Below are 24227 nucleotides of genomic sequence, written 5' to 3'. Positions count from 1 at the left end.
GACCCGATTGCCGTCGACAATGGCACGTGCCATTTCTGACCAAATTGCAGTCGGATTCCGGCCAAATCGTAGTAGGAGACCGACCGAGGAAGGACCACCGTCGCACGATCCTTCCTCGTCCAGTCGCGATTTGGCCGAATTCGACCGCGATTTAATCGGAAACGACGCGCGCCATTGCCATTTGCCGACCATGTTTTGTTGAATTCCATTGGATTCCTACCACAATCCAGTCGGAATCCGACGCCGGCCGAAGTGCCGGCGAGTGGCACGTCGATCGCGCCCGAGGCGGCGACCGTGGTCCGGGCGGCACGGCGAAGGCAGCGGCAACGGCGATGGATCGGAGTGTCACGCACGGATAGCAGATTCTTCGCAGAATATAAAATTCCTCCATATAGTAATTTCTATATATAGTAACTTCAAAAACTTTACTTAGAAACAAGCATCCATTTGATTACAGATAAGGAAGTACAACAATAGATACATTGTTTGAAGTATTCTCTGCAAGGGAAGCTTAACCAAAATCAGTAAACAAGTGTTGGTTCGAAATCAGCAAAATCGACGGATCCAGATTCGACAGGAGGCATGAGGTAGGCAGCCAAGATCTCCGAAACCAGGGCAGCAACTAGAGGTACCCTCTTCAGGTTCTTCACAACAGGAAGGTCCTGGCTTTGTCCGACAGCAATCAGCTTCTGGTTGATCTCCACCATTCTATCCAGCTTCCTCTTGAACTCAGGGTTCTCAACATCTAAAACAGCCGGGAAGATCCTCGCCGTGGTGCGGTTTGTCTGAGGAAATCAGATTCAGCAATCAACTTCACAAACAAAGATCATCAAGGGAATCAAGATCATGAAGCTATCTAGCTAGCTACCTCGATGATGACATGCATGTCGAATTCTTTGGTATTAAGACCGATGCCTTCGTAAAAAGCTGTTCGCTGGCAATCGTTCAGGTACATGGTCACATAAACCTGCAATGGATTGAGGCACTGAGAAACCACTGAGAAACAGGTCTATGCTTAAGAAGTTGTTGCACTGAAAGGAGGAGTACCGAGAGGCAGAAGAATCTGGACCACAGTTTGGCCTTCCAATCATTGAGGAACTGAGGCTGAGCTTTCAGCAGAGCAGAGAAGAAGTCTCCATGCCTGTTCTCATCCTGGCACCAGTTCTCAAAATACTTGAAGATGGGATACAATTGGAACTCAGGGTTAGCCTTCAGATGCCGGTAGATGGTGATGTACCTCCAGTACCCAATCTTTTCCGACAGATATGTCGCGTAGAAGATGAACATCGGCTTGAAGAATGTGTACTTCCTGGCCTTTGTGAGGAAACCCAGATCCAGAGCCAAGTTGAAGTCGGAGAGGCCTTTGTTCAGGAACCTGTAGAAAAATTTGTGTCATGAGTTTTGAATAAATATAAGAACAAATTATCAAGAACAAATGGGTGTGTTACTGACCCGGCATGCCTAGCTTCATCTCTTGACATGAGGGAGAAGATCTCGGCCACCACTGGGTTGGTTTTCTGCGCCAAAGTGTTTCCGAGAATCAGAGAAATGATAGAAGAAATAGTAAAAAAGTAGTTGAATTCTGAAGGAGAAAAAGATGAGACCTTGAGCCTTCGACCGAGTTCCTTGTAGAGGAGGAAGCCGGAGAACTCGGCGGTGCAGGAGCGCTCGAGGAACTCGACGAAGATCTTGCGGAGGGGTCCCTGCATCTTGTCGGCGGCCTCCTTGAACTCCGGGTTGCGGACGAAGTGCGTCTGGTTGTAGTCCGTCTTGAACTCGTTCAGCAGCGCCTCGAACTCCGCCTGGTTCAGGTTCTTGTTAATCTCCGTGTTGAAGAGCTGCTCCATCTCCTCGAAGTCCGTCGTGTAGAACCTCGGCGTCAGCAGCGTCTCGTTGATCTCCGTCGTCTTGCCCGACTTTCTCTTCTTCGGCCCCGCGGCCGGAGGGGCGGCGGCGGCCGAAGCTGAGATTCGCAAATGGCGAGGCCGAAAAGTGGCAGCTTTGGAGCTCGCCCGGCCGCTGAACTTGGACATGGGGTGGAAGGACTTCACTAAAGCGAGCTCCGCCGCAGCCGCCGCCATTGTCGCTTCTGCAATTAGCTCCTTGATTGAGCTTTAGAGGGAAGGTTTCGGAGGAGGCGGAAGGGAGGGAGAAGGAGCGACCGGTGAGCGGCGGAGGAAGAGCGAGGAAATCTTGGGATGGATTTGGGGCTATAAGAGATGTAGGGATCGGATTATCTCACAATCCAAGTAATCCACAGTTGCCAATTGGATGAGAACACGTGGCAAGGAAATCTTATGTGGTTTTTTGGATAAAATAATATATACTAGTGGCGTATATCATTTACACGTGTCCATACTGACATCCGGCTCAGAATCATGCAATGGGATGATTTTTTTAAACCCAAACATCCAACATTAATTTTGAAAGTAATTGATTTGATGTCGTAAAATTTTTTTACCTCTATCTCGAACCACAATATCAGCTTTCAAGGAATCTTGTGTTAATGTCGATATTCTCCTGTATCGTGATTAATTATAATTTCTTAATTTACTTCTTCACAGATGGTCATAGAGTCGATCGTGTGGAACTGATGGATTTCACCTTTTTATAGAAGAAAATGAATCTTGTATTAATGCTGACACATTTGCAAGTGATGGCTTGTCATAAGCAAATTTACTAGATAAAGGCGGCTTGTAGAGAAGAAGGGCGAGCTATGGATGAAGGTAACCATGGTCTGCGGGCGAAAGAAGATGCATGAGGAAGATGGAGAAGACTTCCGATAAAGATCCTAGTGGATGTGATGTTGGAGCTCTAGATGGAAGTCGTGAGATTTCTTCGTGAGTTGCATGAGTTGGAAGAGGGCTTCCAAATAGAGGTGCTTGTGTGAGGTCTGGTGAATCGAATGAAGCTCACAAGTTGAACCGGCCTCAAGTGAACCAACCTCCAATCGAACCAATCCAAGATGAACTCACTCTCAAATTGTTCCGGTTGAGAAGAGCGTCTGGACACGTCACCAAACTTTCCTCGCGTCGGCGTGGAACAGGAAGATGGGTCGGGTGCAACGAGACCTCTAGGACCTGCGAACACAGCAAGCGTGAGTAGGAAGAATATCCCATCAAGATTAATGAGGTATCAGGAACAATCGAGTTCCTTGTCCCATCGCCGGTAAGGAGCCCTCTTGTCATGACTCGTGCGGGTGTCAGAGAGATGGCGGTAATTAATGGAGGTGCGGGCTTGTCAGAAGTCATGATGGGATATGCCAGGGCACTGTAGGGCGCTTCGTCGATTCGGCTTGGTAAGAGGTATGTACGGCGAGGGCGGAGGCCGCTGCGGCGATCCGGGCACCGAATGCCCCCATTTGGCGCTATAGCCGAATGGGGGTGTAACCGAATGGGAGAGGAGAAGAGGGGACGCATGGACGATTCCGCTCCTGAGCAGACTGAATAGGCGACTCGGCCACTGAGAGGACCGAATGGGCGAATCGGCCACTGAGCGGACCGAATGGACGATTCGGCCACTGAGCGGAACAAATGGGTGATTCGGCCATTGAACAGACCGAACAGGCGATTCGGCCACTGAGCGGACCGAATGGATACATGACTCGGCTCGGCGGCTTATTCTCTCCAAACCGAAGGGGTGCTTCGTCGATGGTTCCTTAAGTGAGACGAGAGAAGGGACTTGGTCCATCAGTTCAACAGGTGTGGCTGGCTAGGCCTTTGTGGCGAGACCAAGATCAGACTCGAGTCTAACTAGGGGGGCCTCTTGGACTGTCCCCGTAACAGAACCAAACCAACTTCTAAATTGAACCATCCTTCAAGTTAGAATTCTTCTTCAAATTGAACTAAATTATGAACGATTGATTACTTGAAGAGGTGAACCGTTGATGGCTTGAGGAAGCGAACCGGGCTCCACTAGATGAACCATCTCTCTTCAACCCTAGCATTGGATTCAATTGATTTGGTTCAAATTCTAGTCCATGGCTCATCTTTGATTTCCCACTTAGACAAGACCACATTCACATTTCATATATACCTTAAATATAGAAAAAATTATAATAAATTCAAAATAAATTTTGCTCGTAAAATATAATATGAAATAAGGAATTATACATATAAGAGAATTAACAAGTCAAACATGAGATGTAAAAATACAATTTTATTAAATAATATAATATAATAATTTTTAATTATATATATAATTTATTTTTAAAATAATAATACATAATTTATTATATTAAATTCAAATCCATCTCAATTTAATTCCTTCCGCAAGTTTTAAGGGTGAAAAAAAATGAAGAAAACTACAATAAAAGAAAATTCCTTCAACAGGTTTTATATTTTCCACTGATTTAATTATTATTATTTAATTAAATACAGCAGATTTTTTTTTGTGCGTATTAATCCAAATTAAATTATAACACAAACCAGACTCCTTATCAACTCACGTCAGTATCTCTTTCAAATGTATCCGTTGGATTCGGTCACAACGGCTTCGTACCGTCGATCTGTAACGCCCGTTACAGTTTGAGCACGCGCCGCGATGTCGGGCGCAATCCGAGACAATTCCGGCACCAACGCCGAGGAAATGGACTAGGAGGCGACAAGTGGGCGCGGCGGAAGCGCTTTGTTGTTGTCCGGGGAAATCTCCCAGCTTTGACCTGCGAGGAATTCCAAGCCCACTGTTGCTTTCGTGAGGAATTGTAACCCTAGATCGCTGATTCAGGTTCCTTATGCTCGCTGTTTCTGTGTCTTTTCTTAGTAGTTTTTGTGTTCCTTTCTGAAATCGCTTCTTTTTTTTCAAGGTTCTCCGGAACCTTTTCCCTGAATCTTCACCGGAAATCCATTTATGGAGGTTGGTTCAGTGTTTCCTGTGCATTGGCACTGTAGATTTGTAGAGTTTGTTTTGTTTTGCCTTTTGCATCTAGTTTCCTTTCCGTGGTTCATTAGGGTTTGTTTAGTATGAGTTGTAAGTTGTTCGTAGAGTTTCTCCGCCTGCTACTTTCAAGATCGTTCCTTTCCCTTGATAAAGAATGAATTTTGACTTTGATTTCATTGTTTCCTTGCTTTGCAGTGGCGCTTATCCGATTCCTCGACATTTTGCTTTCCCTTTGAAATTTGTTCTTGCTACAGGATTTCAGCGCGGTGGGATGGTTTGGCCTTCGACGAATGAAAATAAGTTTCACTGAGCATTGACGCACCGCGGAAATGGAGAGTCGATCATACCATGATCCACATTCGATGAAAGAATCGGCCGTGCTGGATGTGAAACCCTTGCGAAGTTTGGCTCCCATGTTTCCTGCACCACTTGGGCAGAAGAGCACATTCTGCCCTCCTAATGCCCCTCCCTTTGTCTGTGTTACCCCGCTTGGCTCTTTCGCAACTGATTCTGCTTATCCTCCAGGTTTTTGCCCTTTTTTCTCCTCCATAGGTTCTCCTCAGGATCTTAACCAGATCCCCGTAGAGCATCCCAGTTATGTCGATGAGGAGAACGGGTTCCCTCGTGCATCAGGAGGTACAACTCCTCCAACCTTTAACAAGGAAGCAGTGATCATCGACTCATCTGGCAAAGCAGCCAGTCGGTCCTCAAATTATCGCACTTTTCCAGCTGATAGTTCAGCGAGCGAGGGTAGTAAGAGAAAGAAAAATAAATCTCGACGGTCTCTTGCTGATTCAACGTTGCTACCTTCATCACACGATTCCAGGGAGTCTGTGGAAGTTGTCCTTTCAACATTTGATGCACTTCGCAGGAGGCTCATGCAAATAGACGAGGCAAAAAGACTGCGTCCAGACTTGAAAGCTGGGTCCATAATGATGTCTAATGATCTCAGGGCCAACAAGGAAAAGCGGATAGGACCGGTGCCTGGTGTGGATGTTGGAGATATTTTTTACTTCAGGATCGAAATGTGTTTGGTTGGATTGCATAGTCAAAGCATTTCTGGAATTGATTATAAAACAATCAGTTTTGTGGATCAAGAAGATCCTGTGGCTGTTGGAATTGTCTCTGCTGGTGTTTATGGAAATGAGGAGGATAGCGAGGATACTCTGATTTACACTGGCCAGGGAAGCTCCAACAACAATGACCAGAAGCTGGAAAGAGGTAATCTTGCTTTAGAAAAAAGTTTGCACAGGGCTAACGATATTAGGGTCATCCGCAGTGCAAAAGATCCTAGCATTAACAATGGAAAAATTTACGTATATGATGGGGTGTACAAGATCCATGAGTCATGGGTGGAAAAGGGAAAGACAGGTTTTAATACTTTCAAGTACAAATTTCTTCGACAACCAGGGCAGCCTGATGGGATTGCAGTGTGGAAAAGAATTGAGAAGTGGAAGGAAAATCCATCATCACGAGGAAATATGGTTCTATCTCATGACTTATCTTCTGGTATAGAAAATAAACCTGTTTGCCTTGTCAATGAAGTAGATTATGAGAAAGGACCTAGCTATTTCACCTATTCCACTACTGTTGGTTATCCAAGATCTATTTCCTCAGTAAAACCTTTGCAATCTTGCATGTGCACTAGTGCTTGCTTGCCTGGTGATGCTAATTGCTCTTGTCTACGCCAAAATGGTGGTTTCCTACCTTACAGTTCTAATGGGATCCTTGTCAGCCGTAAACCTCTTGTTTATGAATGTCCTCCTTCCTGCCAGTGTTCTATAAATTGTCGCAACCGAGTTACGCAGGTTGGTCTTCATCTCCACTTTGAGGTATTTAAGACACGGGACTGTGGGTGGGGTCTCCGTTGTTGGGATGCTATTCGTGCTGGGACTTTCATCTGTGAGTACACAGGGGAGATCATTGATGGCATTCGGTCCATTAACTTTGATGAAGAAACTGACTATGTTTTCCAGCCAATGTATTCCGACCCAGATTTTAAATGGAATTATGTGCCTGAATTATTGGAAGAGACTAGCAGTGTTGACTTGAGTGAAACTCCAAAACTATTATCTTTTGTCATTAATTCTAAGAATAAGGGCAACATTGCTCGTTTTATGAACCACAGTTGCTCTCCTAATGTCTTTTGGCAGCCAGTTCTACATGACCATGGTGACGATCGATATCCACACATCATGTTCTTTGCCATTAAGCACATTCCTCCTATGACAGAGTTAACTTTTGATTATGGTCGGCGTCCAGCTGAGATGGGAAACCATATGAATCCTCAAAGAGAGAAAAAATGTTTATGTGGCTCAGTTAAGTGCAGAGGATTTTTTATCTGAACCTGTCAAATGAGGTTAGGATTTGCCATCACTTTGATTGTTTCATTAGCATAATCCAGGGTTCCATTAAACGTGCTAGATTTTTAAGGCCATGTAATTTACCTCAACTTTAAATTTTCAATCTTCTGCAGTACTATATTTGCCCTTTTCCTCTCATATGCTATGGTGATCCTTCGCCTTCATAAGATCATTATGATGTCTAATGGTTCATATTATCTGTAGTACTATATTTTCCCTTTTGCTCTCATATGCGATGGTGATCCTTCCCCTTCATACGATCATTATGATGTCAAATGGTTCATATTATCTGTACCATTTTTTTTGCAAACCATTGACAGGAGTACCATGAAATATATGGTTAAGCAATATTTTTCTATGATTTTTTTTAATCACAAGCAATTGCAATTTGCTTTACTTTGTAATAACTTGCTATATATGTTTTCTGCATCTGATGCATTTCATTTTAGTTAAAGTATGGCTTTTAGAACAACTTTATCTCAAGTTTATGGAATGTTCATCCACCGAAGTATTCTTTTTTATTCCTTGTATCGCAAAGGGCTGAGTTTCCTATTGCTTAACTCATAATTTGATTTTGTTAAAACCATTTCCATTTGACCTCAACAAGTCACCATTTGTTGAAAATTCAGTTTGTCAATTTCAAGAAAATGAATAGGAGACTCAAAAATTTGTTAAGTATCATTGGCAGATCATTTGTGCCAGAATGGCTATATATGTTATAGGTTTTAGTTTCTTTAGGAATGGAATAAATTCAGTTATTTTCTTGTATGGCAAATCTTATAAATTGCTCAAAAGTTCATTGTATTTCAAGATTAATTTGCTACTTCTGTTAAAGGCTATTTACCTTTACCGTCATCGTATTTATGCCGCAATGGTAAGTCCAAGCAATGCTTCTAAAATTTGAAAGGTCCTTTCTGCTTCTATTATTTTTACACTTAATGAGATGCTTCTGCATACGAAGACAAGTAATACATTTTCTCATATCTAGCAAGACCTGTTCTATTCTGACTCGATCAAAGACATTTTGCTCTGCTTGATAAGGTAAATGGAGCGGGAATAGGATTACAAAACAACTCGCAAACGAGGGATGGGACGGATATGAGATTGAATTATTTTTGCCCCTTTCGATCTTAATATGAAGATTGTATTATATTGTATTGTCTCATTTCGAATTCATCCCGCATGAGAAGTGGAGTGGAAAAAGGTTAAAAAGAACCCGTTCCAATCTATCCATCCATCCCTCTGCTCTATTGTGGATCCAGGAGCTGTTTATGAACTCTTGGAAATGTAATAAGATAAAATTCATGTGATAATGCCAGCTTCCTGTTTTCCTTCATTACTTAAAGTTGCTATTTCATGTTTATATCTTTCATTTTTACTTGATGCATCGAATACTTATTGCGTCTGAGATCCGAATACTTAAGAAATCTGTTTTGCAAGTTTGGCTCTAAAGTTTCTTCATCCTCTGTGATTGTATTTATTTATTTATTCATGCATGCATGAGATGTTAGTAATCATTAAAAAGTGTTTTTTTTTGATAATTCAGGTGTCTAAGTTTTGCTCGACTAATCTTGAAAATGGGCAATCTTCTCCATTGGTTCAATTACCAGGTAAATTCAGAACACAGTTAAGAAGAAAGACTTGTATATTGAGAATACATAAGGCTCTGCCTCTCACAGGAAAGGTTGTAAGCTGTGTTTGGAGCTAGATAGAACATCATGTAGCTCGTGTGACCGACCGACCGATGCTAAGAAAAGTATATTCATTTGTCGAGTAAGTTGACAATTGTTGTTTGCGATCCTCAGAATCTGACTGTTCCCATCTGATGGTAACATTGGGCCTCACTCACGCCCAGGATATGGGCAAAAGAGAAGGAAATCACCTGTCTCTATGCATTCCTTATGGCAATGCAAAACTCGTCCCCGGGGCACCATGTGCATTCCTTATGGCAATGCAAAACTCTGGAGAGAATAAGACAGTTAAGTGTATCTAAGATTCCATATCGATGAATCAACGCTGGGCTATTTTTAATTAAGGAGATAATTGGGTTAAGAGATTGAAGAGAGCTTAGGGTTTAATTAACGCCAAGGCACTCGACGACTTGAGGGTGCAGCAAGAATAAGTGACCCAAGAAGGCATTTGGGCCTTTGACTACGGCCCAAAGTATGTTACTTTGGGCTATTAAATCCCAAGCTCAACTTAGTCTATGGGCTCGAGCGAACACGATGTTTACTGAAAAACAAATCCACAAATGGATTGGTAGTCCTTTCAAGCGGATCCACAAATTGATATCGCTAGTAACCACTACTGGATAAATGCTTTACCTTCTACTCCAATAGGAAAACTTTTTGGGAAGAGGGGTTCGTTCCATTGACGGTTGTCATATATATAACTTTGATTATTTGTTAACTAAGAATATTAATAATAATCTTGTTTCTTAGTTCAGGTTAGAATTTGAAAATTCACTCTCAAATAATGCGATATCATTATCACATCAACAAATATGATATAATTCAGAAATATGACTACTTTAGCAGTTTGATTTTCTAAGATAACCAAATTTTTTTCTATGGTAAAATTACTCTTCGATTTTAAAATTTTTTTCTCCTTCCTTAAGTTTTGATTTTCTAAGATAACAAAATTTTTTTCTATGATTACTCTTTGATTTTAAAATTGAGTTAATTGAAATGTACCGTGAAACCTAATTGAAATTGAATTAATTAATTCAATAAATTTTAAATATTTATAAATTTAAAAAAGATAATTTATTTTAAATTTTAAAAAATAAATTTATTAATTTAATAAATTATTTTATTAAAATAAAATTAATGAAATATATTTATTAATTTAAAAAATTATTTTATTAAAATAATTATATTAATAAATTATTTTATTAAAAAATATTTTTTTTTTAAATTTTTTAAAAAAATATTAATTCAACAAATTATTTTATTAAAAAATATATATTTATTTATTTATTTTACATTTTAAAAATTAAATTAATAAATTAAATTAATAAATTATTTTATTAAAAATATAAATAAATTATATTTATTATATATATTATTAATTTATTTTTATTATTAATATTATAAATATTAATATTATTAATTTAATTTAATTTAATTTAAAAATAATGATAATATAATAAATATAAAATTAATTATATTTTATTTCTTTCAAATAAATAAATTAAATTAAATAATATTCAATAATATTTTATACTCATAATTTGATTATATGATTATCAATTAATCACATAACTAAAATTATATATAATAATTTAAACTAAAGGTAATCTAAATGAATTTACTCATGTCATGTGAGCACCTAATGTCGCAGCCATGCATATAGGACTGATATAAACAGCCAGTGATATGAAACAAAAGAACTACTCATGTAGTGCCAAAAATTAACCTGCCTATTTATGAAAAAAAAAAATCAAGGAAACAGGATCAACAAAATGAGACGACGATTTATGCATAGAGAAGCAATAACATATTAACATTCACCTTGTCATCCTGTCATTTTATTCATGATAAATGAATGCGCAACATGCCAACACCAAAGGCATGTTTGTACAACAATGCAATTCAGCAAAGGATCACAGATCCATTTGTTGCAATTATACAATAATGGTACAAAGGTTTCCATCTGAAAAGATGATCTGAAGATTTCTTAAGCTGCAAAGAACATTAATCTGCAAACCACACCTTCTGTTCAGTTAATATGCTTCAAACCCTATCCAGTGAGCAAGAAAATTATGATACTTAATGAAACAGTATTATACAAAGCCACTCCAGTTACAAATCCACAAACTACCTATTTTCTTCACCTTTCCCTTTTTTCTAATCAAACAAAAGAATTATAACCTTGGGAAGCATCTCCAACTTGCCATCCCATTTGCAGCAACACCAAAGTTATGATGTATGAACTAACCAGTTAGCAATCCCCACTTCCTACCATCCCCGCACGAAGGGCAACAAAGGAACTAAAGTGATATTCCACATATATCATTCTTTCATACATCATGCACAAAAAAAGTACTCCTTGATAATCACACCCCTGAACTGGTCCAGCATAAAAAACTAGCTACTAGCCATGGTAGTGATATCCTATCATGACTGCAGTCTGCAAACCTGCAGGGAGAATAACATGTGCGCTACCCCTAGAATTTCTTCAGGGAGCAATTAATTACTTGACGCGAAATTCATGCCTAAATATCGTCAGATTTTGGGTAAATTTATCTCTGTTCTTTGATTCCAGACTTCTTGTGACATCAGCCATCAGCTTATCAAAGCATAGCGAAAGGCGCTCTACTTGATCCGAAGACTGCAAGTTAACAAAAAGAAAAAGGCTGCTTCACATAATGAATGAGGACGAAAATGCATCGCAAAATAAGACACCAAAAGGTCCAACGATAAAATGCAAATCTGTAGGACCAGATGTAAATTCTAATTAAAGCACAAGGATGATACTGAATCTAGGATATAGATTGTCACCTGAGAAGCCAAAATTTGTACTTTCAGATCATTGAATACCTACACATAAACAAAGAATCAGCACAAGAATATTTGATGGGTATCACAGCACTATAAGTTAAGACCAAAAACGACAAGTGATATGCCAGGACCTAGGGCATTAAACATTATCTTCAAGGAAACAATGCCATTGTGTCAAAACTCTCAATGTTGTAAAATGAATATCCTCATGTGGTTTAGCTACACCTAGCAATTGATAGTTGATAGTGTCAACCATGCAGAAGCATGAATCAATCACTAACCTCCCACATTATATGAGATTATTAGCACGTACAGATGCTGATGTTAAAGAATGCCAAGCAAGGATTAAACATAAAAAGGCAACTAAGAAGAGTATGGAGTTCATCTATTAGAAATGGAGATCAATGTTCCACAAGTCACCTCTGACAGTATTACCGTGAGGCTTTACACACAATAAAGTTCTGCAGTGACGTGTTGGATAACAAGGATCCAGGTAAATTGCCTACGTCTAGTAGGACCATATATATATATATAATATATATATATATATATATATATATATATATATCGATTGCCTTATTGTAATTTTACACATACTATATAGATTATTATTGCATTTACGTAAAAGTCCATAACAACTAGGTCCTTCATACTCTTTCTTCAACTTGGTGCAATATATTATTGATCCCATCATGTTACAAATATATGTAATTCCAGGTACCCTCAATAACTTAGAGCTAATAATTTAATTCTAGGACCTTACAGGAACTGAGTTGATCATCTAATCATTTTTATCGGCGAATGGGATCGATGATCTCCTTAGATCACACCTTTAAATGAATGAAAAAGAAATATTTGCAACAAGTTGATTGTTACAATACAACTTCAAAAGCTCACTAGGATTGTTACCCTACATAGTCATTAAACATTTGAGCCAAATAAGCTCACATGTAACTAGAGCTGACAATATTAGACACCACCTGGTTACATGCCCCAGCTTGACTCATGATTAACAAAGACAAAACCCAAAAGTGATTAAGTTATGACATTACCTCCTAGTAAAATATAATAGCATGATGTAGATCATTTATCTATCAAATAACTATGTTCAATCTACATCTGTATATCCTACAACTTGAAACGGTATCAATCATGTTATAAAAGACTTTTCCTTAGAGCATGTTCAATATATAACTAAATCCTTATAGCCATCTTCCGGTGACCAAACATGGAGCTTTAAGAAACAAATTACTCACGCAACAAATGAGATGACAATCTTGATGACAGATATTTTAGTTTCCCAATCAATCTCTAGTATTTCCTAAGCTTAGATAGTAACTCCGTGTTATAAAATCTTTGACACCTTAGAATTCATAAGAGTCCCAACAGGATAAGCACATAGTATTCTGACTTCCTCTAGCATATCAAGTACATATTTCAATAGTGAGACGTGTCTCAATGCACAAACTCCATGCCAAGTATTTCAAGTGCCGATAAGGATATGCATTTATATTTGAGATTGCAACAAAATTATCACTGGTAATAATGACATAATCAACAGAAACATTTAGGATTAAGAAAGATACACTCTCAAAATTGAGAGGTAAGGTAAAACACTACGATTTCACCCATACGCTTTTATCATCGTAAACTAAAGGTGTATCAAATCTTACTCTAAGAGATAAGCAATCATAGTCACTAGAGAAAATGTATACATCTAGTCAATGCTATATATCTACGTTTATCCTTTTGAGAGTAATTGGCTTTAACTCTATCAATAACATCATCAGGATATAAGCTATCTCCTAATTGTAAGCATCCACTTGCAACCAGCAACAATAGACTTGCTAGAGGGAAGAGCAAAAAAGTTGCTATCTAGATTAGAACAAAATACAACCATCTCATTTATCATTGCTTGTCTCCACTTTGATGAATACACCATTTCATATAGTCTAGAGAATGTTAAAAATATACGATGTTTCATTTCTTAGTGAAATTTTCCTCCTAACATCGGCATGAATCTCTAATATGCTCAATATAAATCTTTGATAAGATCAGATAGGAATCCAATTGATATGTTCACAAGCTTTAGACCCATTGATAAGCTTTGAAATTTAGGACTTAATCTCAGGGCTCGTTTTAAAATTTTTTAGGTTTTCAATTTTTATAAGCTTGTTAAGTTTTTTAGAAGTTCCAAGTTTTTAAAAGTTATCGGTTATAAAACTGGTTTAGATAACTTGTTTGATTCATTTGTTGTACCTAGGTTACTGCATTACTTAGAACATACAGTAAGAAGAAATACTATTACCACCACCAAATACATGGAGTAGATCTTAGGAGTGGGGATATAAAACCAAATACATTCATATGTAGACAAGTTTACATTTATAGGAGCTAAAGAAGACCGTCCAAATAACTCCAATGAAAATTACCCATCATATACGTATTGCTCCATAAATACCATGAATCATAGCTCACAGTCAAAATATCTTATTTCAAGAGAAACATCATTTCCCTAAAAATAATCGATATATGCTACTAATTTTGTTGGATGATGGGACCTAACACATTTCTTGATTAGTTATTGAAGTAGAAACCTATTTTGAATGGTATAACATGACCTCTATTGAACGAGCGCATGTTCGAATACAAACTCATAGGAGATGCCAAAAAACAATGGCAAAAGTGTTCTAGCTAATTTAGACTCCTGAACATACCTTTGTGCCCACCCATGCCTATACTTGCTTGACTATCTAGTGAATTATCAATTTAATATTATTATTAAGTTCAGTGCACTTTGTGGTCCAATTTGAGTATTCTTCTTCTTCATAGATAAAACAAGTTTACAACCTAGATGCACGATGATGACTATTTTCCTTCTTTAGTCATCATATGCAGCTCCAACATTGTAAACATGGATTATGTTTCTATTTGTTCAGCATTAAAAAAAAAAGAACACAGTTAAAAAAAATAAGATTTTGTTAAGTGAATAAAAACCACTCTTAGATAATAGGACTTTGATATAAACACCGAGGACTGCACTATTAACCATGTAACGTTGATACTCCCCAAAAATTGGGGCATACATGTTCATTGATGTCCATCATGTTACACAAATTTAAAAAGTTCACACAAATAGAAAAGAGATTAAAGAATGGATAAGACACCAAACAAAGATAATGGAAACACTAGATGAAGTAAAATTCTGGAAAGGATTTTAGAGAAAAAAAGATCATTCTGTATTCCAGTATCTACACTTCCATGACTAGCTAATGTCAGAGCCAAGTAAAATTCAATTTTATTCTAAGAGACGAGGAAAATAAGTTAGAGAAAGAAAATACCAGAAGATAAAAAACGCTTAACCTAGCTTTGAAATTGCTTCCATGGAGAGTGGTAAAAGTATTGTTGCTAAAAGAAGCAATTAGGATTCTAAAATCTACTAAGTAACTGCTACCTAAACACCCATTAAAAGAAAACATTCGCACTCTTTCACACACAACTCTGTTTGGTCTATTAACTCACATATAAGTCTAACAAACACCATCTTCGAACTAATGATATTGGACCCGCATTGTTAAAATATTGCTGTTTGGTTCATTTGACACTTCAATGTAGCAATGGAACAATTAATCAAGTGTGACACGTTTCAAGATAAACCAGATCACGCTGTTAACTAGCTTTCAGCCATTCAATATAGATGAACTTACACTTTCTTCTTAGGTGGCAGACAATGCTAGTTGAAATAGAGAGACATTAATGACTAGAAAAAAGATCTTTTAGTACTGGCACAATGGATTCTTACAGACAAATTAGAAGCAATCTAAAACAACAAAAGATAATTTTAACAGTAATTCTGGGTGCACGAAATTTCAACATGGAGCAAATAAGAATCCACCTGCTCACTTATTAAAATTAAGCTCAGCATTGGCCTGCTAAGACTCCATTGATTGCCACATTCTTCAAACAGGACAATCTCAAACAGTGTTTTAAGTATCTGCAAAATTAGTCAATTGTTATATTGAAATGATAATACAGCATGAATAACTGACAACATTTACAAAGTACATCAAAATAAACCTTTTAATAGATTTTATGCATTTATAACTGCAAGATGACTGCTAAATTAGCCAGCTAGAAAAATCCTCAAAAAAATAAAAAAGAGCTTAGAAGCACTATTGCAAAATATCTTGTAGTTAATTGCTCAATCAAATATGTGCCTTTTTAAAACTGTGCAGAAGTAAAGATATAATGGAAAGCCAAAAAAGGAAAAAACATTTCAAGGTCAACTTCATATTTGTTCAATATGACTTACAAAGAACTTGACTTGAGCTATTAGGACAAGAACCGCTCTGAACATCATTATTTTTAAGACCATTATTTAAAATTTAAAATTTAGTTCTGATGGCATTATTAGCCTGGCATGGTTCTATTTAGAAGTTGATTCATATTGATCCAATTTGGGTCATCAACACAGATCATACCATTAACTTGGCTTTGGACCTGCCCCACAATAAAATGAATTGAATATTTATAGAAAAAAACTTTTAAAATATTGAAAAGATATTAAATTTTAAGATAGCTTACTAGTAAGCTTGGTGGTAAAGTTGCTGCAGTACAACTTGGTGATCACGGGTTCAAGTCGCATAAATAACCTCTTGCAATGCAGGATAAGGCTGCGCATAATAGACCCTTCCCAAGATCCCACATTGGCGGGAGCTTCGTGCACCGAACTACCCTTTCTAGCTTACTAGTAGGGCCTCCTAATATCTCATTAGCCTAAAGTGTCAATTTGACCATACAATTGTGGTTGATACTACATCCGAATGACACATTTCCATCCGTTGAATTAGATACTTACTCTAGAGATAACTCAAATTTGAATTGGTTGCTCAACATCCCTATTAATGTATCTCAATTGACATCAATTCGAAATGGCATAACTAGTAGTCCTGAATCCCATTGCATCCATTATTAGTTGCACTACTATAGATAGTTGATATCATTCTTAATCTTCCCATCGGCACTATCAAAGGTGATGAACACTGTTCAATCTCTTCAAGTCTCTTCATCAGTAGGATCAAGAGCATCATCCCTAATTACCAGTGCAACATTTTTCTTGGCAATTTTTTAAAGTTCATTTCTTGAACAGTTCCAGGAACTTTAGAAATTTGGTTCTTCCAAGATGTTGCTAGAGGTTTGTCTCCCTGTCTTAATCATTTTAGCTTATTGTTGGGGATTAGAACATAGTGGTTATGAATGTGCCTAGGATGATTGTGAATTGGGACAAAGATACAAATCCTGCTTGAGCTTTTCGAACACCATGTTCCACCAAACCAACATCACTGTCAGTCACTATTTCAACAAAGATCATGAAAATCGGCTTCCAAGACAGGAGCTTGTCGTGAATTCCTGCTAAGACCAAGCGAGTAAGTTTCCTCCTCATCTTTCTCATTTTCCTCCTCATCAAACGTACACTATTGAAGCTACATTGTTATGATCTCTATTCGAAACTTTAGAACATGTCGAGAATTTAAACTATGGTCTCCACAATCTCCCGCTCTCTACAACCTTTTTGCAAGCTGGATTTGTTATCCAATACACACAATAGTGATCCTCAAACCTTGATTAAAGCCACTAGACCTTTTAAACACCTCGCTCACCAACACAACAAATTTGAGTGAGCAACAAATCACTACCATAGTCGCTTGCAAAGCACACATTAATACATGTATTACTTACGTGCATGAACAACAATGGTGCTAGATTCCCACAAACTCATGATTGTGATCATCTACATGGAACTCCCTGTATATTAACAGAGTACCAACCACCTGTCAGTCCTCTTCTACTAGTGTCATAACTTGAACACAAATACCACACTTGTCGTTTGTCCTCTCCCTTCCAGCGAATGAGCTCCATCTACTAGCCAGACAAGGCCAATATGCCTTGTAGATTTAAGAGCAATGACTCTCCCTATGAAAATCTAACAGACCTATTAGAAACAAGTGTAGAAATGTATTGCCACTATATGACACAGTTCTCAACCCAAACCCTTACCTTTGCTCACTCTGAGAACTTAAAGGGATGCAAAAGTTGTACCCGTTCTTGTTGGAGATCCGACAAAACTTGTCGATGATTGAGCCTCACATGAATATGAGCATCGTAATTTCTAATACTTTGCTCGTGATATGATAAACTCATCAATTGCACCTCATGTGGATATGAGCACCACTACTACCACTAATTTCTCGTGAGCATTGTCAACAACTATGCCTCATTTGAACCTAAGCACCACCATTACTAGCCTCTGCTTCAACCATCTAATCATTCATGTCCTACCATGTAAATGCACCTGATCATGTTCAATATTTCACACCCTTTTTTAAATGATTATACCAGTTTTGTAGCACCAAAAAGTAAATATGTTACATGTCCTAATTTGCAGTCTATCCACCAGAAAAAATTTACAATAATAGCAATTATTATTAGGATAGTGTCAGGGAAGCTAATGACTCACCTCGGCAAATAGATTGGGGCACTCAACAACATGTCGAGCAAGATTCATTGCAGCTGGTGAAGGAGGCATTTCACCAACTGTGATGTTGTTGAAATAAAAGGAAGCCAGATTATCAATAGCTGATGCACACTAGAGAAATTCAATTCATTAAATTAGAACTTAGCCACAAGAGGAATTTTTTTTTTTTCAAAAATAACACTTGAGAACTTAAAGCAAACAAATAATAAGATGATGTAAAATAAAGGAGATGGAAATATGTGAATGATGCTAGAAGTCAAGGGGTTGGTCAGTTTGTAATATATATACCTGAGATGAGATGCCAGCATCCAAACCTTTCAAGCCAGATTCAAGTGTTGCAACAATATGCATAAATGTGCTTGTATCAAGAGTCAAAATAAAAGAAAGATGATTGCTGAACAGCACCTCCATATATGCAAAGTAGGCCTTTGTAAGCTGAAAGTAGATAGTAATTGTTAGAAGGCTACAAGGATAATGTTTCACACAAGTTAAAAAAATAGCATGCCACATTCTTCAGAAGAGCCCCTTTTGGCACATGATCAAGACAACCTTGGCTTGCAAAATTAGACACAGGTCAAAAATAGCAATAAACGTGTTCTGCCATGCAAGAAACATATCTGAATGTTCATACACCATCACAATCCTTGATTCCAAGTTCAAAAATGGTATTCCCAATAAGATGGCATGGCATTTAAAATCCTTTAGTTCAAAGGTAAGAACTTAATACTTCTGTAATGTGACAATATGTCACAATCTTGAATTAATGCAAATGGCAAATTGAAGTCAGTAGATGCCCAGTGCTATACAGAACTACAGAGTAATATTATAAGAGAAATAATACGTAAGCTAATCCAGTAACTCATAGAACATATAGCTTACCTTTTGGTAGGCCAAAATATCAGACAATGAAATTGATAAAATCATCTTAAGAGAGATATCAAGGACATCTGCCAATGCCGGATCACCATATAGCTCAAACACACCAAAGTTAACATAATTTCCAGTCATTGCTGCCAAGTAATACTAGAGGAATCAGCAAATCATCACAAAACATTAAAACTTTTAAAGGGTGCAAGCAACCAACAAAGCTTATTCCATATAATACTCAATATCCACATAAGGACAACTTTAAGTACTTATCCACATCATGGAAATACAAAGTATAGCCACTATTTGCTAAATTAATTCTTGGGGCAAGCAAAACCCACACACCAAGTAGTACCTATGGATAACCTACAAAATCAAATAAGCAAAGTTGGCTATATAAATGAATCAACAATGACTCAGTTTCAATTGAAAGAAAACCACCTGACTCTTTCAAAGATCATAGTTGGATATTATATCAGTAGCTTGAAAGAAAGAGAAAGTGAAATATAAAACCAAGTGGGATAAACGTCCATGCTAAAATTTATAATACAAGGATCGCCAAAACCAGCAATTTCTATGTTTTCTCTGAACACGAGCACTTAATAACAGACATGTTTCCTAAGTAAACAAATAAATATGCTTCTACAATCTTTATGTTATACTAGATCTTGCTTAATCCATATAGTGGACCTCTTTTGTCTAAAGAAAAGTGAATGGAGAAAAATAAAAAATTGTTTTCTGTTTCTTCGATTTTGATGTTGCCAATCTTATTGAGAAGCATCTGGTTATAAAGTGCACAGCTTATGTGTAATTAAGTACAGTATGAAATGTCATGTGGACTTACCCCTTGAGAGAATGGTTAGAGATATCCAAATTCCTTTGTACTTGTTAGCATAGACATCCGTGTTAATTGAACAAGATAAAATTCGTGAACCATAAGCAACAACCAACTTGCTAACTTCACGGAATAGAAGAATGCCATTAGCTGATGATGAGTCAAAAGTCAAACGTTGAGCTTTATTTAGAACAAACTCTGCCATAAACTTGAGCAATGGTGTAGTGACCTGCAATTAATTTTTTTTACAGCATCATCGTTACCAAAGGAATTAAGAAAAGCAATGCATACCATTCAAATATTACAGCACTATAAAGAAACTTGTCTAAGACAAAGATACATGGTAAGTGCTATTATTAGTGACAACTGGGAAAAGAAACTCTCATGAGACTGTAAAAAAAATGGAATTTACGCAACGAATGTCATATCCTTCAGATAACCAATTTGCCCTATGGCTCATTGTTGTTTCTAGGTTTACACAAAACTTATATTTGTATTGTTGACATCATGCTGCTCAATGCAATTGCATAAAAATATTATTTTTCTTACAAATTGTATCCTATTTTTCCAGAAATGAAGACTTAGCAACATATTGCTTAAATGCTTAGTGCATAAAGGATTCTGTGAAAACATCAAACTTGAAAGACAAAATCAAGCACAAAGTTAAGCTATCACAAAGGACATGGAAATAACTAAAAAAGGAGATGTATTGAGAGATAAAATTAGCAAGAATAGGTTCCACGCGCACGCACGTGCGCACGCACACACACACATGCACGCGCACACACAAAAACACAACCTACTAATCAAGACACACAAAAAAACCACTGCTTTGGACGCAATCAAGGGCAGAGCAACAAAGGTTTGACCAGTGTACATTTACGCAAGGTTTCAATTGAGAACACCACTATTTCAGTGCCAATCCATATTATCACACGGCATGAATTGATATGGGTGTCTAATTGACCAATTTTAGGGTTAAATTTGGACTTGGCTTTCAACTACACCTAGTTAGATCTAAGATTTAAAATCTCAAATCGTGCCGGAGTTTCAATAAGAATGTGTGCATGATTTTTGGTCATGTGTAAATTGTTTATCAATAAAAATTTACACATTATTAATAAGAATGTCAAATAGGAGTTCTTGGTGTCCGAACACCAATATCCAACACAGTAGCAAAAGGAGTATATGAAGAGTGATCAAGTAATATAATAATGTTGGCTGCCCTAGAAGTGGTGGTGTTTCTTCTTGTCATGTAAATTTAAGCAAATTAACAAATGATGTGCTAATAAATAAAATAATATACAGAGATAAGGGCAAGATGAAGGAAAAGTTTTATTTTGTTTTTTTCATATGATGGGTTTGTTTAATGAAATAAAATAGGATGGATCATGAATTTTTTTTGCTGTAATATGATGGTATTAAGCGGCTTTGTGAGAAAGATTTCTGTAGAGAAGCTGAGAAATGCTAGGAATTTGAATTTCAGATTACTGCTAATGTTCAACAACAACTCATTAGGTGGATTGGCAGCAAGAATTGAAACAAGCTTTAGAATAAAAGTTCAGCTCTGATACCATTTGATGGAGCACAAGTGGGATATAATTCATATGCCTCAGCTAGCAAATTTCATGGGATTGAATACTGACCTCGTAAGGAGCCATTATAGAAAACAAACTTTGTTGATGATTAAAAATAGTCTAAAGAAAATGAAGGGAGGTTTCTTTCATAAATCCTCCAATTGGTTGACTTCTAAGATTCGATATATTACTAGCTAAATTTGTTAGGAAAATTAAAATAAAAATTCTGACATTTTCAACAAAGATATAATTAAAACTAGATCGTGATCCAGTTGTTTCATTCGACTGATTTGTTTTTTAAATGATTTGTTATTATTTGATCATCCTACAAACTAGCATTTTCACAATTTGAAGGGAGAACAGCCTCTCGAAGATGATTGTAAGAGGAAGAGTTTTTTCTATTTTACCTTTTCATAGAAAATACAAGAATTACTTGGAAAATAATTTACACTTGTAGGTTGTAGCTCTACTTCCCATAATGTTCGCATGGTCTTCTGACATTCAAATTTAACCTTTGAAGATTTTCATACGGTGATGATACTAGGAATCTCCGTGGTGACTAACTCTAGCATATATTCAATCAATTGCCTGAATTAAAGTTAACAACATATATAAAGTGCTTCTAAGAACCTTAAAAGGATTACACGTATTCAAATATCAAAGTTACAAGATACATGTAATTCAATTTAATACGATGATAAACCATTTCACAGCTTACGCAATAACATAATCTTCAATTTTCAGTCGTTAACTTTAGGGACACCAAAACTAATGAAATTTTGTAAACACAAATCTGTTATGAAACTTCTTTATCACATTCACTAAAATTGTCAGAAATTAACCTTTTAGCAAGAAGCAAACTAATGCGAATAGTAATTATAAAACAGTGCAATTGAAAAAGGAATCTTATCTTCAAGAGACAAACAAAAAAAATTCTATGCATGGAATAAACTAGGACCACTTCTAAAAGTAGGTGAATATTTACACATGCATTACTTAGATGGAAAGAACATCAACTTTTTGGTAACAAAAAAAGTCAAACAAACCTGTGGTGTGTCTGCCCAATGTGAGATTGCTTTCAAGAGAAGTGGCATGTGTGCTGGATATAACCAATCAAAAAGAAGCCCATATGTTCGTCGACTGCACGAACAAGAAAATATAGATTATGGCTCAAACCCAAGGGACACTACATCAGTAGAACAGAACAAAGTTACCTATTCGTAGCCATTGCTATTCCTCTTAAATCCCTCATTAAACCAATAAATGCAAATTTCACAGCATCAGAGCGAAATGCAGCATCAGGAGTTGCTTCAAGTCCAATGATAACCTGCATAGATGTATGTTTAAGTACTTAAAATAAGTTTGACTAAACAAAAAAGAGTACCAAAATAGCACTTTACTTGCAAAATTGGCTCCATAGAAGACTTAAATTTTACAGGACTGTCGTCCATAAAAATCAAGTAACCAAGAGTATAATAGAAGGTTGTTCTGCTACGAGAACATCTATTATCTTCTAAGAAGGGGAAGTTGTCTCTCTGAAACAAAGAGTTATGTTAATAGCTTATTTAGCCAGAAACTCCACAGAGTTATACAGACAAAAAAAGAAGTGCAAAAAAGAAAGGTAACAAGGGATAGAAGTTACTGTGTGATGTGCAATGATGAACTTTATAGAATCCAATTTAAGCAATAGCTTTCCCGTCATATATCTGAGAATGGCTTAAAATTATAAGAAACATGAAGTACTATAAGCGAATATATTCATCGAGCTAAATCAAAAAAAGACAAACCTACCCAGATGCAAGCTCCAAAAAAAGAGTTAAAGTGTGACTAATAACCTCCTCACACTGCATAATTGAAAATGTTAGTATTTTATAAAAAGTCCTTTGATCAAGATTAATTGTAATTACAGTTTATCTGCCACCTCTGTGTAGCACTTGAGATTGGTAGCTACTTTTCCAACAATGATATTGAGCAAAACTAGATGATCTTGGATGCCAAGAAGTTCTTGTAGTCTTGAATATAACTGCTGCATCAGAAACGAGAAATTAAAAGATGCATGGAAGAGAGAACCAGACCTCTAGAAAAAAAAAGTTCAGTTACCTTAGATGAATGCATAGCTAGATCACCAACATATGATCTTCGAAAATTCTGGAAAAAGGTGAGAATGGCACGATCAAGTCTTTGCTTGCTTAATTCTCCATATCTCTGCAAAGGAAATTGTTGAAGTAATACTTGAGAGAGGTACTGCAAAAGGAACAGATAGCCCAAGTGCCAAATTTCACTATTAATGCAAGTTTGCAGTTATCCTAGTATGACACCATCTTAGTGTCAAGTTTTACCAACATGAATCAACATAAGTTGTACCATCCCAACCTGGTTTTGGGGGATTCAGGGTTACAATTGAAATAAATTGGTTTCAATTAAGGCCTAATTAGATCCATACTTGATGGGATTAGGATTGGTCTGCGCAGACTTGATTAGAGTGGTCCAATTCAGATCAAAAAAGAGCCAAAGTTGAACGAGGCTATCATATAAATACAAGTTTATTGTTATTTTTATTGGATTATAAGACAGGTTTCTCCGCCTTCGGAAAAGTTCCGAAAAGGAAACCATTACTAGACGAGCACCTTCCCCATGCATAGACCTTGGACGTATTCACCCTGGGGGGTT

At 37.0% G+C, this 24227-nt stretch overlaps 3 protein-coding genes across 11 annotated transcripts in view; 1 reads left to right on the top strand and 2 right to left on the bottom strand.

The window, feature by feature from the left end:
- Positions 1-424: 424 nt before the first annotated feature.
- Positions 425-2171, bottom strand: LOC141846428 (magnesium-protoporphyrin IX monomethyl ester [oxidative] cyclase, chloroplastic). Its single transcript, XM_074734474.1, has 5 exons — positions 1605-2171; positions 1453-1517; positions 1048-1375; positions 869-967; positions 425-785 (listed from the first exon to the last, which is right to left on the bottom strand). The coding sequence occupies exons 1-5, from the start codon at positions 2079-2081 to the stop codon at positions 522-524; spliced, it is 1233 nt and encodes a 410-aa protein (XP_074590575.1). The 5' UTR covers positions 2082-2171; the 3' UTR covers positions 425-521.
- Positions 2172-4645: 2474 nt separating this feature from the next.
- Positions 4646-9014, top strand: LOC141845749 (histone-lysine N-methyltransferase, H3 lysine-9 specific SUVH1-like). 8 transcript variants are annotated; one of them, XM_074733747.1, is made up of 4 exons: positions 4646-4725; positions 4805-4854; positions 5074-7237; positions 8788-9014. In XM_074733747.1, the coding sequence occupies exon 3, from the start codon at positions 5208-5210 to the stop codon at positions 7221-7223; it is 2016 nt and encodes a 671-aa protein (XP_074589848.1). In that variant the 5' UTR covers positions 4646-4725; positions 4805-4854; positions 5074-5207; the 3' UTR covers positions 7224-7237; positions 8788-9014. The 8 variants fall into 8 exon arrangements, with proteins under 8 accessions (XP_074589848.1, XP_074589852.1, XP_074589845.1 ...); XM_074733751.1 differs by lacking the exon at positions 8788-9014 and adding an exon at positions 8283-8547; XM_074733744.1 differs by lacking the exon at positions 8788-9014 and adding an exon at positions 8261-8547.
- A 1976-nt stretch (positions 9015-10990) lies between these two features.
- Positions 10991-24227, bottom strand: part of LOC141846243 (uncharacterized) — a 34314-nt gene continuing 21077 nt past the window's right edge. The window contains exons 16-29 of one of the 2 annotated variants that reach the window (XM_074734249.1): positions 23658-23762; positions 23479-23583; positions 23349-23401; positions 23200-23263; positions 22958-23092; positions 22772-22884; positions 22604-22697; positions 19990-20209; positions 19158-19288; positions 18567-18713; positions 18261-18389; positions 15639-15737; positions 11744-11782; positions 10991-11573 (exon numbers count right to left, since the gene is read on the bottom strand). In XM_074734249.1, coding sequence (XP_074590350.1) covers positions 11436-11573; positions 11744-11782; positions 15639-15737; positions 18261-18389; positions 18567-18713; positions 19158-19288; positions 19990-20209; positions 22604-22697; positions 22772-22884; positions 22958-23092; positions 23200-23263; positions 23349-23401; positions 23479-23583; positions 23658-23762 — 1572 coding nt within the window. In that variant the 3' untranslated portion in view covers positions 10991-11435. The remainder of the gene's footprint in view (positions 11574-11743; positions 11783-15638; positions 15738-18260; positions 18390-18566; positions 18714-19157; positions 19289-19989; positions 20210-22603; positions 22698-22771; positions 22885-22957; positions 23093-23199; positions 23264-23348; positions 23402-23478; positions 23584-23657; positions 23763-24227) is intronic. The other variant, XM_074734250.1, reaches the window with a different exon arrangement.

The sequence above is a fragment of the Curcuma longa genome, chromosome 15 (genome assembly GCF_044706935.1).
Source record: "Curcuma longa cultivar G26 ecotype Majalengka, Jawa Barat chromosome 15, ITB_CL_G26_1.1, whole genome shotgun sequence".
NCBI lineage: Eukaryota > Viridiplantae > Streptophyta > Magnoliopsida > Zingiberales > Zingiberaceae > Curcuma > Curcuma longa.
This window is presented reverse-complemented; position numbering and strand designations above follow the sequence as displayed.

What these genes read in the sequence shown, in the direction of transcription:
- LOC141846428 (XM_074734474.1), bottom strand. Translation starts at nt 2,081, where the DNA reads ATGGCGGCGGCTGCGGCGGAGCTCGCTTTAGTGAAGTCCTTCCACCCC. An exon ending in GATGAAGCTAGGCATGCCGG is followed by an intron (nt 1,376 to 1,452) that starts GTCAGTAACACA and finishes ATTTTTCTACAG; the next exon opens with GTTCCTGAACAAAGGCCTCT. An exon ending in ACATGCATGTCATCATCGAG is followed by an intron (nt 786 to 868) that starts GTAGCTAGCTAG and finishes TGATTTCCTCAG; the next exon opens with ACAAACCGCACCACGGCGAG.
- LOC141845749 (XM_074733747.1), top strand. Translation starts at nt 5,208, where the DNA reads ATGGAGAGTCGATCATACCATGATCCACATTCGATGAAAGAATCGGCC.